The 15,960-nt window shown below is 38.3% G+C and overlaps 9 protein-coding genes across 9 annotated transcripts; 2 read left to right on the top strand and 7 right to left on the bottom strand.

Moving 5' to 3' along the window:
- Positions 1-598: 598 nt before the first annotated feature.
- On the top strand, positions 599-3,163 carry TOT_030000256 (integral membrane protein; the record flags this gene model as incomplete). The annotated part of the gene is made up of 6 exons (XM_009693001.1): positions 599-1,409; positions 1,453-1,642; positions 1,709-1,919; positions 1,970-2,296; positions 2,386-2,539; positions 2,742-3,163. 6 exons carry the CDS (start codon positions 599-601, stop codon positions 3,161-3,163), a joined length of 2,115 nt encoding a protein of 704 aa, XP_009691296.1.
- A 275-nt stretch (positions 3,164-3,438) lies between these two features.
- TOT_030000255 (hypothetical protein) lies at positions 3,439-3,850 on the bottom strand (the record flags this gene model as incomplete). Its single annotated transcript, XM_009693000.1, has 2 exons — positions 3,439-3,518; positions 3,559-3,850. 2 exons carry the CDS (start codon positions 3,848-3,850, stop codon positions 3,439-3,441), a joined length of 372 nt encoding a protein of 123 aa, XP_009691295.1.
- An 11-nt stretch (positions 3,851-3,861) lies between these two features.
- Positions 3,862-4,161, bottom strand: TOT_030000254 (hypothetical protein; the record flags this gene model as incomplete). The annotated part of the gene is made up of 1 exon (XM_009692999.1): positions 3,862-4,161. One exon carries the CDS (start codon positions 4,159-4,161, stop codon positions 3,862-3,864), a length of 300 nt encoding a protein of 99 aa, XP_009691294.1.
- Positions 4,162-4,201: 40 nt separating this feature from the next.
- TOT_030000253 (uncharacterized protein) lies at positions 4,202-7,754 on the bottom strand (the record flags this gene model as incomplete). The annotated part of the gene is made up of 9 exons (XM_009692998.1): positions 4,202-4,263; positions 4,313-4,378; positions 4,473-4,962; positions 5,174-6,585; positions 6,654-6,885; positions 6,974-7,133; positions 7,198-7,285; positions 7,321-7,474; positions 7,581-7,754. The coding sequence occupies 9 exons, from the start codon at positions 7,752-7,754 to the stop codon at positions 4,202-4,204; spliced, it is 2,838 nt and encodes a 945-aa protein (XP_009691293.1).
- Positions 7,755-8,048: 294 nt separating this feature from the next.
- Positions 8,049-8,573, bottom strand: TOT_030000252 (uncharacterized protein; the record flags this gene model as incomplete). Its single annotated transcript, XM_009692997.1, has 1 exon — positions 8,049-8,573. One exon carries the CDS (start codon positions 8,571-8,573, stop codon positions 8,049-8,051), a length of 525 nt encoding a protein of 174 aa, XP_009691292.1.
- Positions 8,574-8,713: 140 nt separating this feature from the next.
- TOT_030000251 (hypothetical protein) lies at positions 8,714-10,339 on the bottom strand (the record flags this gene model as incomplete). The annotated part of the gene is made up of 10 exons (XM_009692996.1): positions 8,714-8,779; positions 8,846-8,929; positions 8,963-9,045; positions 9,084-9,159; positions 9,194-9,246; positions 9,333-9,396; positions 9,427-9,541; positions 9,580-9,850; positions 9,882-10,215; positions 10,292-10,339. 10 exons carry the CDS (start codon positions 10,337-10,339, stop codon positions 8,714-8,716), a joined length of 1,194 nt encoding a protein of 397 aa, XP_009691291.1.
- A 121-nt stretch (positions 10,340-10,460) lies between these two features.
- TOT_030000250 (uncharacterized protein) lies at positions 10,461-12,591 on the bottom strand (the record flags this gene model as incomplete). The annotated part of the gene is made up of 12 exons (XM_009692995.1): positions 10,461-10,652; positions 10,684-10,902; positions 10,969-11,109; positions 11,261-11,472; positions 11,509-11,584; positions 11,642-11,792; positions 11,823-11,893; positions 11,924-11,991; positions 12,022-12,079; positions 12,110-12,247; positions 12,298-12,492; positions 12,526-12,591. The coding sequence occupies 12 exons, from the start codon at positions 12,589-12,591 to the stop codon at positions 10,461-10,463; spliced, it is 1,587 nt and encodes a 528-aa protein (XP_009691290.1).
- Positions 12,592-12,892: 301 nt separating this feature from the next.
- TOT_030000249 (protein CWC15 homolog) lies at positions 12,893-13,615 on the top strand (the record flags this gene model as incomplete). Its single annotated transcript, XM_009692994.1, has 3 exons — positions 12,893-12,947; positions 12,983-13,514; positions 13,552-13,615. 3 exons carry the CDS (start codon positions 12,893-12,895, stop codon positions 13,613-13,615), a joined length of 651 nt encoding a protein of 216 aa, XP_009691289.1.
- An 87-nt stretch (positions 13,616-13,702) lies between these two features.
- Positions 13,703-15,332, bottom strand: TOT_030000248 (GTP-binding protein; the record flags this gene model as incomplete). The annotated part of the gene is made up of 7 exons (XM_009692993.1): positions 13,703-13,796; positions 13,957-14,132; positions 14,310-14,551; positions 14,584-14,821; positions 14,852-15,088; positions 15,112-15,241; positions 15,280-15,332. 7 exons carry the CDS (start codon positions 15,330-15,332, stop codon positions 13,703-13,705), a joined length of 1,170 nt encoding a protein of 389 aa, XP_009691288.1.
- Between the last annotated feature and the right edge of the window lie 628 nt (positions 15,333-15,960).

Raw genomic sequence — 15,960 nt, 5'->3', positions numbered from 1 at the left:
GGAGAAAATATTGACAATCTGCTGCTCAATGTGTGAATAAAAAAATATGTATTCAACACATGTTTATTAGGACAAGAAGAATGCTCAATTAGCTTAAAATTATGGTTAAATAGTAAAAAATAAAATATATAGAATAAATAGAAAATTCACATCATTAATATGATTTATTTTTGTGAAATTGGTTAGAAAGTGTGTATCTTTCAAAGTCTTACATATGTAGTGTAATATACACGATTCGTACGGACTAAACCCATATTTAAAACTTAAAAATTAAGTAAAATTCTTAATGGTACATATTTATCCTTATTATCAATTAATATACACAACATCACACCAACACTACCGAAGAAACACACAGGATCTTAAAATTCAAAATACTCACACATATTGTACTATATTGTATTATATAATTGATATAACCAATTTTAATATTTTAATTTAGTATTTGTAGTTTTAATGTTCGTATTTACACACTTATCGTACATGTACACATTTCCGTGAATTGTGTATACACAATGACGGAAAAACGCCATTTGTCTTTAAATTGTAGTCTTTCTTAAACATCAGGTGTTGCTTGCTTGCAATTTTGGCCGAAAAAATGAATCTCCTCGGCAAGGTGCTCACAGATAAGACTTTTAAGGAAAGGCACGAAATAGTCTCATGGTTAACACTGTCGTACCTTCTAAACATCGGCCTGTTGACATTGCAGATTGTTGGACTGATGCATTACATGTATATGTGCCAACAGTGGTGCCTGTACCTTATCATTCTTGACGCGGTTTGCCTGTTCAAGTGGATAGTATCGAGCTTGCCCAAAATGGTGGGACACAAAGGCTCGAGCTGCTGGGTGGTCTACACGAGAATATTCACAATAAAGTCGTTCGTGATCTTCTTCTGGGTTTTGCCAGAAAGACCGCGCTCCAAGGGAGTGCTAATAAAGTCGGTCGGTGGGTCGTCAATAGAGATTATGCTACTGCTATTCATAACCCCGACACTGTACGCAATTTTGGCATTTAACACAGGAGTGCACCTCTACGGAGGATTGAACATGATTTCGTCAGAAAGACTTATCCACAGCGACATGATCATCCACGTAGTGTTCGACTTCCTGGACATAATTGACATATTCCACAAGTTCTCAATTGATTACAACTCAATGATAAACACGTTTTACTTCTACAAAATATTCTGCGGAGTGTTTCTAGCGACGCCAATATTTTTGCACGGATACAGTTTCCCGTGTATGAGTGGAGCGTCGAAAGCTAAAACTAATAAAAACTCGAAGACGAGCACTGCAAATGACATATACTTTTGTCGGAAGTTTGCAGCAATAGTTGGAATATTCTTTGTGGATCTGCCGTTTTTGTTTATAAGGATATACTCGTGGCAGTCGAGAGTACACTATTCAGGTATGGTTAAACCACTTTGTTATATATTAATGGACACATTTAGCATTTGGACCCTTTATGCTGAAAAATCTGTGCTTCCTGCTGCTCCAAATAACACGAATAAGACAGACCTCAACAGCAATTAGATCACTTGAGACTTCTGGAAATTTAAACAAGAGTACTTTGAGTGAGACGCCTCAAGACCTTACGGTTTCGGACATAAATAACCAAACTGCCAAGATCATAGTGAAGAAGTAAGTCACATTAGTAACTCGTATAGATATAAAGACTTTGCTTAACCAGACTAATGAGACGCACAGGTATGTGGATGAAATAAAGTCAGTAAAGCTAACTGAGATACTGCTAAAGATGCTTTTCATGGTCAATGTTGACATTAAAAGTGAACTGACGCACTACCTCGACAATAATCTATCGTTTTCAAACTGGTCAAACACTCTGTTGTCGCTTCCAGTGTTTATATTCTCAGCATCTAAGTTCATACTAACGTTCATATTGGTTAAAATAGTGCAGGTTAGAGTCTATTTATTAATTAAGTTTATCAATAAACTAACATTAAACAGAAGGACTACATTTCTTATGGGATCGAATTGCTGAGGTTTGAGAACCTGCAATCAGTGTTCACTTCGTCAAGCCACAAGCTCTTTTTTACATGCTTTGAGGTCTTGATGGCATCGTGCATACTCATATTCCTCATATGGTCCATCATGGGACCGATGATAGAAGCGCTTTTGCTTTCAGTATCAATATTCATAAGGCTGAGTTCTTTCGTATACTCATTAATGGTGGTATGCTTCTACATTGACTCGTTCAAGCTGCTGGAGATGTTGGCCTCAAATTCACTAGGGAAGCCAATATATTACATATTTGTAATATTTTCATTTAAACCGGTACAGCTATAATCAAATGACTAGTTACACTAAAACAGTATCCAATTTTTATCACCACTGTTTATAATAATAACAATAATTACATTTAGTTCGTCGATTTGTTGATTAACCTGTACCCATTGCTGTGCGTATTTCTGGGCAAGAAGAACATATACTACATAAACCCATCCACATTTAACCACAATAAACTCAAGTTGCACGAAAACATACTGTTTAAGAAGAACGTTCAGGACATGTCACAGTGTAAGCATTTGATTTATTTACTTAGATAACTGTGTAGGTGTGTATACGGTTACCTCTAACAATAACGATATTAGCGCTGATAATAACACTACTACTACTACTAATAATAATAATAATTTAGATTTGGCTAACAATGACGAGATTTGTGTTGTCAACCTATCCTCATTCGTGCTTTTGATAAACTGTAAGGAGATGTGCTCAGCCTATTCTAGTTACACTCTGCTAGTCGGACCAAACTTAATAAAGGCTTCGAGGCTTCACTATGGTCTGTTTTACTATCACAGGAGGAGGCTTGTAACAACAATCTTCGTTAGATTGTTCTGCCTCTTGTTGACGTTTACCCGGGGAGGAAGCCTTAAGTTGATCTCCACCCTATTCCTGGTAGATATAGCGTTGATGGTTTTTTACACACTGTACACGTGTGTGCAGAGAATAATCGCAATGGAGGCAATGGAGGTGCAGATTATCGCAAACGACATTATAAACGAACAGAACAAGGACGAATTCACTAAAATTATGAATTTTAGCAACGTACACCGCCTGTCAAAAGACAATAAGATATATAGGAAGTTCAAGAGGCACTACGAGATGTGCCTACCAAACTCCCTATTTTCACTGCTTTAATTTGTGTTTTAATACTATTATGTATATACGTATCCACACATGTATACACATGTTTAATCAAATATACCATCTTGTTCTTATCACATTGGCTTGTATATATATATATATACGAGTGTGGATACAAGCAGGTATTGCAATGTAGATATGTGTAAAGTGAGTATAATCACGGCTAACTGCATTTAGTGTTTGGCTTTATGGACCGCGCCAATTTACGGTGAAACAATGTTTTGTCCTTGTCCAGCAATATAAGCAGCCACCCCTCCTAATGAACGTGTTTACATCTGTTTTAATAATACCTCGGTGGACAGTAACTCAGGCTCAGAAGTTAGCCTAGTATTCGTTTCAATAACCTCCACTAAAAAAACTATTAATGATAAATACAAGTTTAAACGAACAGTTGGAAAGCTCCTCTGGTAGTTTAACTTTATAGGTGCTGCCACTCGTGCTTATTGAGCAAATGTGCGATAGCTTAAACCTCCGATTCCGCCTCCTCTTCGCTCTAGACTCAGTGTAGATATTCGAGAGGAGCTTGTCCGAGTACACAACCTTCATATCGTCCTTTTGAGCGCCGTTACTAATCGATTCGATGATTTCATGTGACCGATCAAGTCCAAACACAACAACTCTGAATATTTTTAACATATATGGACAATTACCCGTTCTGTAAAGTGTAAAAGTAACACCCATCGATAACGAGTCTAGTCTTTTGCTCGAGAACATTCTATATGGTCAATTATTGAGGAAGGACTCACTGTGTAGTCAAGTTCAGGAATGTCAGAAATATGTGTATCTCCCGATAAAAGTGACCTTATTTTATGACTATCTATGCCCGTTAATTCAACAAATCCATCAATTACGCTGATTTCCTCTAAAAAATCGTCTTTTCCCACTGTGCAGTCCTGAATGGAATCGTCGTGGTCAGGTTTCACGAACTTAATCCTTGTTCTGTACGAACACCCCTTATTTACAAACACACGTGTAAAACACCGCCCTTCCATAATTATTTACATCCATATAAATTTAAAAATATATTAACTGTTAGTTTATAGTGTCAACGTCCTGTGCGTCCAACAAAAACTCATCCGCAATCGACCGATCGTCTACAATATTTTATAAACGGGCATCAATCAACAATGTGTACCAACGAACCTTTGTTTTTGAGCTTGACTGTGATTTTTTTATTAATCCCGCCTTCCATCAGGTTATTATTAATGCCTATTTGTAATAATTAAAAAACTGTTAAATACTAAGTATTGCTACCAATACACTAAAACGACTGTGCACTTAAAACTGCCTTGTCCTCACTTACTTGGAGTTATCTTAATCTTCTTGTTTATTACCCATTTGTCGCTCGGCGAATCCTCGTAGAGTAAGTTTGCGCCGGTCGCCGTGTACACGCTTATCAGGTTATCTTCGAGCATTGCGTCCTGGTCCATCTTACGTTTCTCCGCCAGCAGGTCCTCCTCCTCCTCGTCTTCGTCCTCCTCAAACCACTTGTTTTCGTCGAAGCTGCTTTTGTTGTTGATTGAGTGGTATATTCTCTGCAGGTTGTTGAAGAGCATGTTGTAGCACGCGTTGTACTTCTTAAGCTTCGTCGTGATGTTCTGGCAGAACGGGTCCTCAAACAGGTACACGATCAGCGAGTCTGTGCCCGTCGCCTCTATTGCTGCCAGCAGCGACAGGCACGCGCTCTCCAGTATCGACCCGTTACTGCTGTACGCGTCCACCTTGTACATCAGTATCCACAGTATGTATCTGAGTATATTGTATCTGATGATGTGCTTGTTCACCAGCTTGTCCTAAACGTTTTACGTTAGTAAATCTATACATGTAGTTGCATCAATCATTGTTTATCTACTTGATTCAATGCTTTTGTATTTGTATATCTAGTTACACACATCTATATTTATACATATCTAACTTCCTACACACACTTTCATAAGTATATACACCTATCTAATTATGGCACAAACTCCCAATACCAATTCTACTCCTACCAAATAACTTAACTCTGTGTTTAAACCTGTGGCTTACCTTCATCTGTATGCAGATTTTAATGAATTTGATCGAGCCCACCACCAGGAACTTGTCGTAGGGCGACATTGAGGACTTGATGACCTTCAGTGGTATCTTTTGCGACTGCACTCTTAGCTTAAACCTGTGTTTGTGCTCTCTTGCGCACAGCGATAAGATCTCCATTATGTTCAACTTTGCGTTTATGTTCATTTCGATCTTATCGACTGTGGTGTCGTTCTTCACATCCAGATCCATTATTTCACTCGAGTTCGTGTCCTCTTCTGACGCAGTGCAGACGTCTGTCCTATTCTTACTGCTCACATCGCTGCTTCTATTTTTCTGCGTGTCCCCTTCACTTGCTAATCTCGGCGTTCTTTCTCCCTCGGTGCTCGGTTTTTGCGTCGTCGAGTTGTTCAGGTAGTTCATCAGGTAGTCCAGCACTCCCTTGTCATAGAAAATGTTGCAGATCTCGTCCTTTTCCGGCAGGTCCATGTTTTTCGGGTCGAGCAGCCTCGATATGATCTCCCTCGTCTGCGACTGCAGCCCTTCGTTCGACACGTTCAGCAGCACGTCGCAGAGTCCCAGCAGCAACCTCGGCGAGCCGTGGATCTCCGCGTCGATGAAGACTGCTGAGCGCACTATTGCTGGGAATATGTCCTGGCACGTGTGGAATATCTCCACCACCAGACTCAGCGGCTCGATTAGCCTGTGCCTGCTCGTGCATAGCAGGTTCGGTCTGTACTCCTCTCTGTTTATCAACTCTGCTTTCTCCTCAAATGCCGAGTCGCTTCCACTCCCTTCTCTGGGCGCACTAGTTCCTTCCTGCCCCTCCTCCGTCGTGTGGTTCAGCTTGTTAAGCTCACTCCTGCCTTTGAGGCTCGACAGCACCGACTTGACATTCTTATAATATTCCTCCGACTGCTTGTTCAACGGCAGCAGCGTCTCCTTGTACATCTTGCACGCTTCGCACGACTCGTCAAAGTATCCGTTCAACTCGTTGAGCAGCTGGTAGTTTCTTACCATCAGTATCAGCGAGTTCCTGTCAGTCTGCGAGACCAGGTTACTCGACCTTGTCGTCAGCAGCAGTTCTCTCAGGAACAGTGCTGCCATGTAGTTCGACGACAGCTTTGACTTGAGCAGGTCGAAGAAGTTGTTGTCCTCCGTCAGGATGATGTTCATTATTTCCGTCATGTTTGCGTACACTGTCGAGTTAATTCTCTGAATCGAGAACTCGTCCAGGTGCCTCGGCAGAATAACGTCCTTCAGGTAGTTGATCCTATAGTTCGCGTGTATCAGCTGGTAGAAGGTCGCGTTGTTGATTGGGATGACTTCGTGATGCCTCACGTACTTCTTAAAGAACTTCACGTGCTCCATTCTTATGTTTTGCGATATCAGGTCCACGTCATCTACACAACAGCATTTAATTTAAAATGTTTTGAAATAAAAATTTTTATACTGCAAGGCCCACACTTACATTCAAATGACTTCAAAAGGTCAAAAAACACGTCGTCCGAGACAAATATGTGCATCAGCTCCAGCGACCCGCACCAATTAAGCACGAACTTCAGCAGTATTGACGATATTGCCGACATAGTGTTCAAATCTTCGTTTATTATACACTTATACATGAATCCAAACAGTTCCTTCAACCATTTTTTCTCCAGTAGATCCATATATATCCCTTCTGACAAATTCGTCTGGCACAGCTGCAGTATAAATTAAAAATATACACATCGTGGATGTACGTCTGCCATAACTTCCTACTACCAGTGTCTAACACTAACTAATGCTTACGTATGTCTCGAGAGACGATTCCAACTTCTGTAACGAGCTCGCCGTGGGCACTGGCAATATTCTGTATAGTGAGTTCGCAGTCGCATCGCTCGAGTGTACTGACACATTCGACCCCGAAGATTGCATATTGGCTTCATCCACGAAGTTCCGTATATAGGACCTTGAGTGTTATTAGCAGGGTAAATTTACTTAAGCATATAACGATCCTATGGTTTAAAACATACCAGCAGGCGTTGTGACCTATTACGTTCTGGAATGAAAGTGCTCTGAAGAGCCTCAAATCGCCAGATTCCTGCCATATTATAATAGAATCTAAAGGTTTATATAGTCAAACAAAAATATCTAACCATTTTGAGACGAATAGTCTGAGTTCTCCTTTATATTTGTCGAAACCAGCGTCTTGGTTCCGTAGTGCTCCAGATTAATCAATAGTTTCGGATTCTTCGACTCCAAATCACCGTCAAAATAGCAGAATCCTGTTCCCTTGTCCAGCCAATTATCCTATTAAATAATTAGATGATTACATTGTTTATCTCACGCATCAGCAGTACAAAGTAACACATAAATAATTATATATAACTAATTTACTATAATCTAAGAATAATACATTTGATGATGATATTTCGTATAGTTTAACTCTTCTACAGCTTGGAGGCAAGGAGTTTACTGGGTGTCTGCTCAAGTCATCGGTCAATTGAAACGAATAGGTAGATTCATTCTGATTATTTGTATCAGCTACATCAATTTTAGTTTCTTGAGTGAGTTTATCATCATCAGCCATGGATTTACTAGTTTGTAAACATAAGATCTTCAATAACTAAAATGGCTTTCAACAAATCCTTTTTATACTATACAGAGCTATTTAAAATCATTGGTTAAAACTTCATTTAATTATTAACTAATTTCCAAAAATATGCGATAAAGTTTTTCTTTGATAAATTTATTTTAACTGTTATTGTACGGCTTCTGATTCCACTAATTGTCCCACAAACAAGCTCAATTTTATTAAATAACTTCTTAACACATACGCAAACAGGCCCTTAAAATTAAGATTATTCTTAAAAGGGAGCAAACTTCATTCTTCCTTCAGAATCGTGTAGGACAGCGTCAGCCGATTCCCAATGTCCAAGTCCTGTATCGGCTCCTCCTGTTCTTCCTCCAGAGGCTTGGGTGTGATGTACACTTCTGTGAGTGAGTTAACCACGTCCTCCTTCGGCGATTTCCCTGCGCTGTGGACGCTGATGAATGCTCTCGAATTCGTGAATTCCACAAAAGGCTCCCTCTTCAGCGAACTGCAGAACAGCAGCACGTCAGGAATCATGTCCGACGAGAACTCCAACTCCCGCAGCTTCGTATGGTCTATTGCATACTCCGCTGGCAGCTTCGATGCCGGGTACGACGGGAAGAAGGACCGTTGCATCAGCAGCTGCTGGCAAATAAGCCTTATGGAATGCGATTGCGGCTTACACACCATGTTTTTGCCTGAGTTAATTCCGTGACGCCTGGGAAACCTACTTATTCCAGATAGTGGATCACACGACGTCACGCCAAAAAGTATTCCGTTGAGCCTCAAATACCCTGGATTCGATAAAAACACCATCTACATCCCAAATATTCCACATGGCCCCAATTTAACTTACATTATCCGGGTACTTTTTATTGTGAATCCATGTTGATTTACAATTAAGTGGCGGCTGCGGTAGAGGATACCCCAAAAGCACTAAACACACGTCTTTTTACTCAATCCAATTTACCATCATAACAGTGAGGAACTATTACAAACTTAGTACTCTTCAAAGGTCCCAGCTGAAAATTATTATAATAATCGTTGTTTTATTTAACCACTTAAAGCTATCCTATTGTATAACATACTTGCGCTAAATTAGCTAGGTCTGCTAGAAACTTGGTATATAGAAACGTCATGTCGCCTAGTTTACTCAGTGCGTATCCTTCGATCTACATCAATAGTCAAAAAGTTAATCTACTTACCGCCATTTGATTTACACTTACAAATGGTCCTGTAAAAAAAACCACGTGTGGTCTATCCCTTTTCAACTTTTGAAATATGTTTACTAAATTAAGTCATATTCATTGACCTTTTAAGACTTACCAAAATTTCTTTGTTGCAAGTCTTCTGTTAAGAGTGCTCCTTTAACAGCTACGATATGTAAATTCTCATCCAGAAACTAGTGTTTGTTTAATAAAGGTGAATAAACATACTTTTTTCTGAGATGCTAATGTTACAACTGGCTTATCCACTGGTATTCCGCATCCTAAATAATTTGTATATTTTATTATTACAGTAGTCTTATTACATCACGCCTTTAGTTATACATTTGTTATTGACTTATAAACTCACTTATATCACTCGTTACGTACTTCATTCCGAAATTATCTTCAAAAAAGAGTCCAGTAACTGCCGCCTAATACTTTTTTATTTGAATCTGCCGTACCATCTGTCCTGGAAACATGCACACTTCGTCCATGTGATGCTGATAAAATGTAAAATTAAGGCTCTTACCAGGTTTTGAACCTGCACCTTGAGGCCCATATCCAGCGTCGTACTCCCTAAATATCCATTTATTTCCTATCTCAAGTGCAATCACCTTGTAATGTCACATTGAGTAGATCTATGGGCGTCTCTCCCTCTGATCCTATTCTTCCATATACTGTGACTTCCGTCTAAAATTCGCTCAAATAACCTGTTCCTTACATCACAATTGTTCCTCAGTGGTTTCAGCTCGCAGTTAAAGTTCTTTGATCTGCAAAACTCCGTGAACAGGTTCGAGAATCTGAGTATCTTTGAGTTAATCGCGTCGTCCACGATCGTCGGCGTTGCGTTGTTGCACTTATAGTAGGCCAGGGTTTCACAAACGTCTGAAAGCCACTATTACTTGGTAAAGCATACCGAATGAAAATTCATTTTTGTTTGAAACTTCTGCTCCCTTCATGATTTTAAATACTCCGTCTTGCACATACTTGGCTGTGTGTATAAATATTTCGTCCTGCGTCTTTAGGGAGTAGTTCGACTTCATGTCGATCAAGTCAAGTATGCTTTGTGCGACGACCACGATCCTAGGGTCAACGGTCTCATCTTCCTTGGAATCTACTAGGGTCTCCAGCTCATTTTTAAACCAAGAGTTTACATTAAGCAGTTCCTTTGTGTTTTTTCCCGCAGATTCTAGCCTATTTTGCAGTTCTCTGAGCAAATTCCACTTAAAAGTCCCATCTAATCGACTCCTCTAAGATATTATTAGTACTAATGTGTATACGCATCAAACTCCACTTTTTGCATACGCAACTAATCTAATAACTTACCAACTGGTCCTTTATATTATTCAAAGTTATATCATCCGTGTTTCCCATGTTTTAACTTATAATTTACAGGAAAATTGTTATTTGACTATGCAGACTCCCAACATTTACACAAATGTGTATGAACATCTACCATATATTCTGAATATACCCGTATTTATATTACAAATTTTTAGTCTGTTTTTTTAAAAAACCTTGATAAGGCTGCTCCCCTTATTTGTCCCTTTACGACGTCCTTTTTCGTCATTTTACGCAGTATCTTCTTCTTAGCATCATCTACATCCTTTCCTGATTCCTTCATGCTCTTTATCCTATCCACAACTGCCTGCTGCCTTCTCATGAACGTTTTATTGTATTTTGCGGCCTAAATAATCATATTTTTACTCATGGCCTACCTTGTATTTCGCCGAGTGCTTGTCCGACCTCTTCCTTGTTTTCTTCTTCTTCTTTAAGCCGGAGCCTGCCTTCTCTTCTTCTGCCTTTTCTAACTCCTCTTTAGAGAACTGGACGCTTGAGAGGTCTCTGGAGTAACTTCCGACTGGCTGTGTGTTGAGTGTAATTGAATCCGGGGGCAGCTTCTCAAGCAGCCTTTGCACTTCTCTATCCTTTGCGATCTAAAAAGCATTTATTTTACTCATAAAGGGCCAGATCGATATATAGGCAACTGTTCTAACTCTAACCTTTCCTGTTTCATATGGATTCTGTTCCAGGGCATCGAAGTTTGCGTGCCCTGACCCTGGTACGATCAGCGTTGAAATGCCATACGTGGTACCAACTGCGCACACGTCTTCAAATGGTTGAAAGGCAACCGACTTTATTTCCTGTCCAATAGTTAGGTGGCGTTAAATACTGTTTATGGTTACGCAAATGTGTAACTGATCGTCCCTAGTTGGGACTGTGTAACTATTCACGTTACAATCCTAAATAAATATAATCATTCATTGTGCTAATACGTTCTGCTGCAATGCTTACTTGAGAGTGGAACTGGTGCTTCAAGTACAGACTTGCCTTTACTTTATCTTTGAAAAGGTCATTGTAAAACTCTAGTCTTCCACCAAAATTCAAGGCCAGTATCCCTGTCTGGCTGACCGAGGCACATGTCGGCGGCTTGGATCCAAAGTACTGCCTTGTTAAGCACTCTTTATAGTTTCTCAGGTCCCAGACCTTCCAATACCCATCAAATCCTATTATTTTTTAATTGTGTAATTTTGTTAGCTTACCTGATGAAACCATGTAGTTATTGTGGACACACAGTGTCGTAATTGGCCCTTTATGGCATAGCATCTTAACAACATCCTACGTATTAATTTTGTGATCCCATTTCCGTCTTTATATACTTAAGTTTCAACATACCTTTGGCATATTTGGTACGTACAGTGATACCAATCCATCGTTGTGTCCCAGGTGTATTACTGCATTACTCTTGTTTTGGCACATTACGTTACAGGGGCCCTTTTTCGTGTTATGTCTTGCTACTAATTCTCCCGTCGATACGTCTTGATAACTAAACTCCATTTTTTACTATGTGTCGTACCATAATTGTCCAAATTCTCCTATGGAAACCAGCAGGTAATGGTAATAGAGGTACTCCAGCTTGTAAGTCAACTACAAATCATTTTTTCACACTTCTATTACCATTCGATCTCTCAAGATATATACTTCCGAGCCGCTGTTATCGTAAATGTGAATATACTTCTTTTGAGCTACAGGCAATTATTAATCTTAAAACTAACCAACAGCCAACATCGTGTGATTGTGGAGCATCTTCACGTCCCTTATGGCCTCCTTTACCTAGACGAACTTTACATCGTTAAAACACACCGATATATCAAAGAAATCCTTGTATGTTTGCATACAAATCATTGAGAGCTGCCCCTTTTCGCCTCCTAGTAACATATAGCGCCCGTTCGGTGAGAAATCAACAAAATAGGGTCCATATGACAAGTTCAAATTCAGGGCCTAAGGTTATTTGTTATTCATTCATCGCTGTTTTAACTAAATTTAACTACCTTTTTCTTAGTTCCTTGGTCAACAATGGACAGTAGTTTATCCTGCGTCAAGCTATACGTCTTCTCATCCTCGGAAGCAACTATATAACCAGGTTCATTAGGAAGTATGATTGATGTGTGTTCAACGTCCTTTTTCGAATGTTCTAGTAAGCTCTTGTTTTTGTGAACATTTTTGTTTGAAATTGATTTTTTTTTCTATAATATCGTCTAAGAATACCGATTAAGTACCTTGTAGTCCTTAGGTCCAAACAATTTGCGATAAATAAAATCTGTATTTTTAACAGTTGCTGCCATGATAAATAAAAGGTGTTTTAAGTTTAAATGGAACGATTTAAATATTCGGAGTTGCTATTGTACAGAAAATATAATATTGTGAATATAATTAGGGTTAAAGTTGTGTAAACATTTGACTAAAGGTTTTAATAAAAGGTGCGATATTTTGCATATTAAAACAAATTTTATTCACTAAACTATAACCAAGAATCTTCCCAATATACAAGAAGGAATTTATTAGTTTATTATAAAATTATTATTTTTCTCAAATTATACACAACTTTCTTATATTTATTTAATATTTTTAAATGTATTCTTAAGTATGTCAACTGCCCATAGGCCAACCTGGCACAATGCTATCGGTGTGGGATTGGAAGGTACTGTTTCAATTAGTCAAACCTCAATTATTCAGAACGCGGTTCAACTGTAGCTGTTTCTAGTAAGGATCAGCCTTCCCATAGGGAAATTAAAAGAAGAGCGCCCGTAAACGTGGATGTGTCCGATGAAGGAACGAAATCGCAAAAAATAAACGAGACTAAGCGTAAATTAAGAGAGAAACTAGAGGAAACTGAGCAGGCACATAAAACTAAAAACTTTATAGAAGATCGTGTGGGTGTAACCAAGAACTTTTTATCCTTGGAGGACGCCACCAAGTTGCTCAACCAGGATATCAACGAGTTTCCAGAGGACGAGGATGACTACGTTGAGCCTCAGGAGGCAGAGGACGAAGACGAGGAGGAGGCAGCCCTGCTCCGCGAACTGGAGAAGATAAAGAAGGAGAAGGAGGAGATCCGGCTGAAGGAGCAACAGGAACAACTGCAGTCTGAGGAGCACCGCCAAAACCTTCTCAGCAGAAACCCCCTGTTAAACTCATCTAAGGTCGCAAGGTGGGACGAAGACGTAGTTTTTAAGAATCCGCAAACCGAAGCAAAGGAGAAGCCCAAGTAAGTCGATTAAAACAACGATAATCACGATATTTAGGTTCCTCAACGATGTCGTGAGAAGTGAGTTCCACAAAAGGTTTTTGCACAAATATGTATCATAATTTGATATTCATTCTCAATCCGAAGCGTATACATACATACGTATGTATGTATGCATAATGCGTAAACGTGTGGTCGTTACAACCATATTACTTCTTACTGTTGGTAACGTTAAACTTAAAGAATATGATGTCGCCGTCATTCACAACATACTCCTTCCTACAAGTGTTATTCATAGCGCCACTAACCCCTTTTGTAAATATCTTCCATTTGCCCTAACTTCAGACTCGGTTCCTAATAAAAGCTTAAATCGCTTTAAGAGGCGTACCAAATTCAATTATGTCCTTGTAGTTGTATACCTCAGCACAGATAAACCCTCTTTCAAAGTCAGTGTGAATGACACCTGTATGCCGTGTTATCACGCTTAGTCCTACCGGCTGCTTGCGGGGCCTTCGTTCCATTTCTTATCGTCCAGCACCTCACCTCGTCAGGCCCACATGTGAAGTAGTGAATGAGTTGCAACTCATGGTATCCACTTGTGATTATTTTAGCAATCTTACTTGAAGCAGCGTTTTTATCCTATAAAGAATACATTACTCTCATTTCTACATACATAAATATGTGTATATATATGCATACATATATAAATATCTACTTTTGTATACGTATATGTTAGTGTGTATCTATCATGAGTATGTATATACCAATATAGAACCCAACTAATCTAAATATCAACAGGTTTAACTTATTTATTACCTTTAAATAACTTTGACGAGCTTCTTCTGTTGGGAATGCTTCTAATGACTGCTCAAACTGGGCACTGTATGGTATTATGGGACCTGGGTTATTTTCCTGCACCCATTTAGCTATTTTGGCTAGCCATTTATTCTTCTGACGCACAAAATCATTTTCTGATAGGTTAACGAGGTACACTATTGGCTTAGCTGTTAAAAAGTTATATTCGTTAATGTACGGTATTTCATTAGATTTCCACGATCCTACTCAGTGAATAATCTGAGTTTTCATTTACCTTGACTTATCCACTTGTTGGTTTCCAGCTGCTCCTTTACTTTAACCAGCGTATCCAACTCCTCTTTTTTTGATTTTATTTTCATGTTACGCTGGTATACTTTATCCACTTCGGCTATCGCCTTTGTTACCTTATCCAAATCCTTCAAAATTAACTCTTGGTTGATCGTATCCAGGTCATTAACTGGATTAACCTCGCCATCGGTGTGTATAATTTCATCATCCTCGAAGGCGCGAACCTAAATTTTACTAAAAATGTTTTCACTTACAACGTGGAGGATTCCATCAACTGCATCGATGTGGGACAAGAAGGCGTTACCCAACCCTTCTCCCTTATGGGCTCCTCTCACCAGGCCAGCGATGTCAAAAATGGTCAAGGTTGCAGAAATCTCCTTTTTGGGCGCAAACACCTTACAAAGGTGATCAAATCGTTCATCAGGAACTAAAGGTAATCTTTTAAACAGAATTAGTTTAAATTGAACCTGAAACGACTGCTTCATGAGGATCTAAAGGAAGATAATATCAACACTTTGGACTTACTTATTGTACAAAACGGAAAGTTTTCAGCAGGAACACATTGCTTAGATAACAAATTAAAAGTCGTGGACTTTCCAACGTTTGGAAGTCCAACCAGACCGAGCTTCAAGTTGTTTTTTGGCCTGAATGAAATATATGTGTATAAACGAAAACCACGAACCTTCCAAGCAAAACTTTAGGCTCAGGTTGGGCGTTCTTATCTTTAGGGGCCATAATATAAATAAAATAAAAAATCAAGAGTGTGGTATTGAATTAATGATATATTTTTTAGTTTTCATCCCCATGTATCATATATTCAAATTTAATCAGAGTTGTGAAGTTTAAATGTTAAAATAAATTATTATAAATGAATTAGGACTATTATTAAAAAGTATTGATACATTTTAATCATCATTTGGTGGTTACCTCATCATATAATACACATTTTGAACTAAACATCTCAATTAATTTTATTTTAACGACCTTCTAATTACCAGAGTGTTTATTTATTTATTTCATCGCTATATTAAAAACACTGGAAATCATATATAATCGTTTACTAACATAAATGATATTATTGTATATTTTTTCGATTATTGAATCATTTCATACATAAATACAAAATAAATACATTTACAAATATTATTTGTTTATAATTTAATTTAAATATTATCTTTACTTAATATAATATTAATATATATATATATCTACATGTGTAGCATCAAGTTTTACAATAAACGTCATAAATTTACACATATACAATGTTGTTTTATATTAAATAAATTTAAAATAAAAAATAGAATTTTGGAAATGTAAAAACACAAATATAAATAAAATTTGAACTATAGCCTAATTATGGGAA

This window comes from Theileria orientalis, chromosome 3 (assembly GCF_000740895.1).
Source record: "Theileria orientalis strain Shintoku DNA, chromosome 3, complete genome".
NCBI lineage: Eukaryota > Apicomplexa > Aconoidasida > Piroplasmida > Theileriidae > Theileria > Theileria orientalis.
This window is presented reverse-complemented; position numbering and strand designations above follow the sequence as displayed.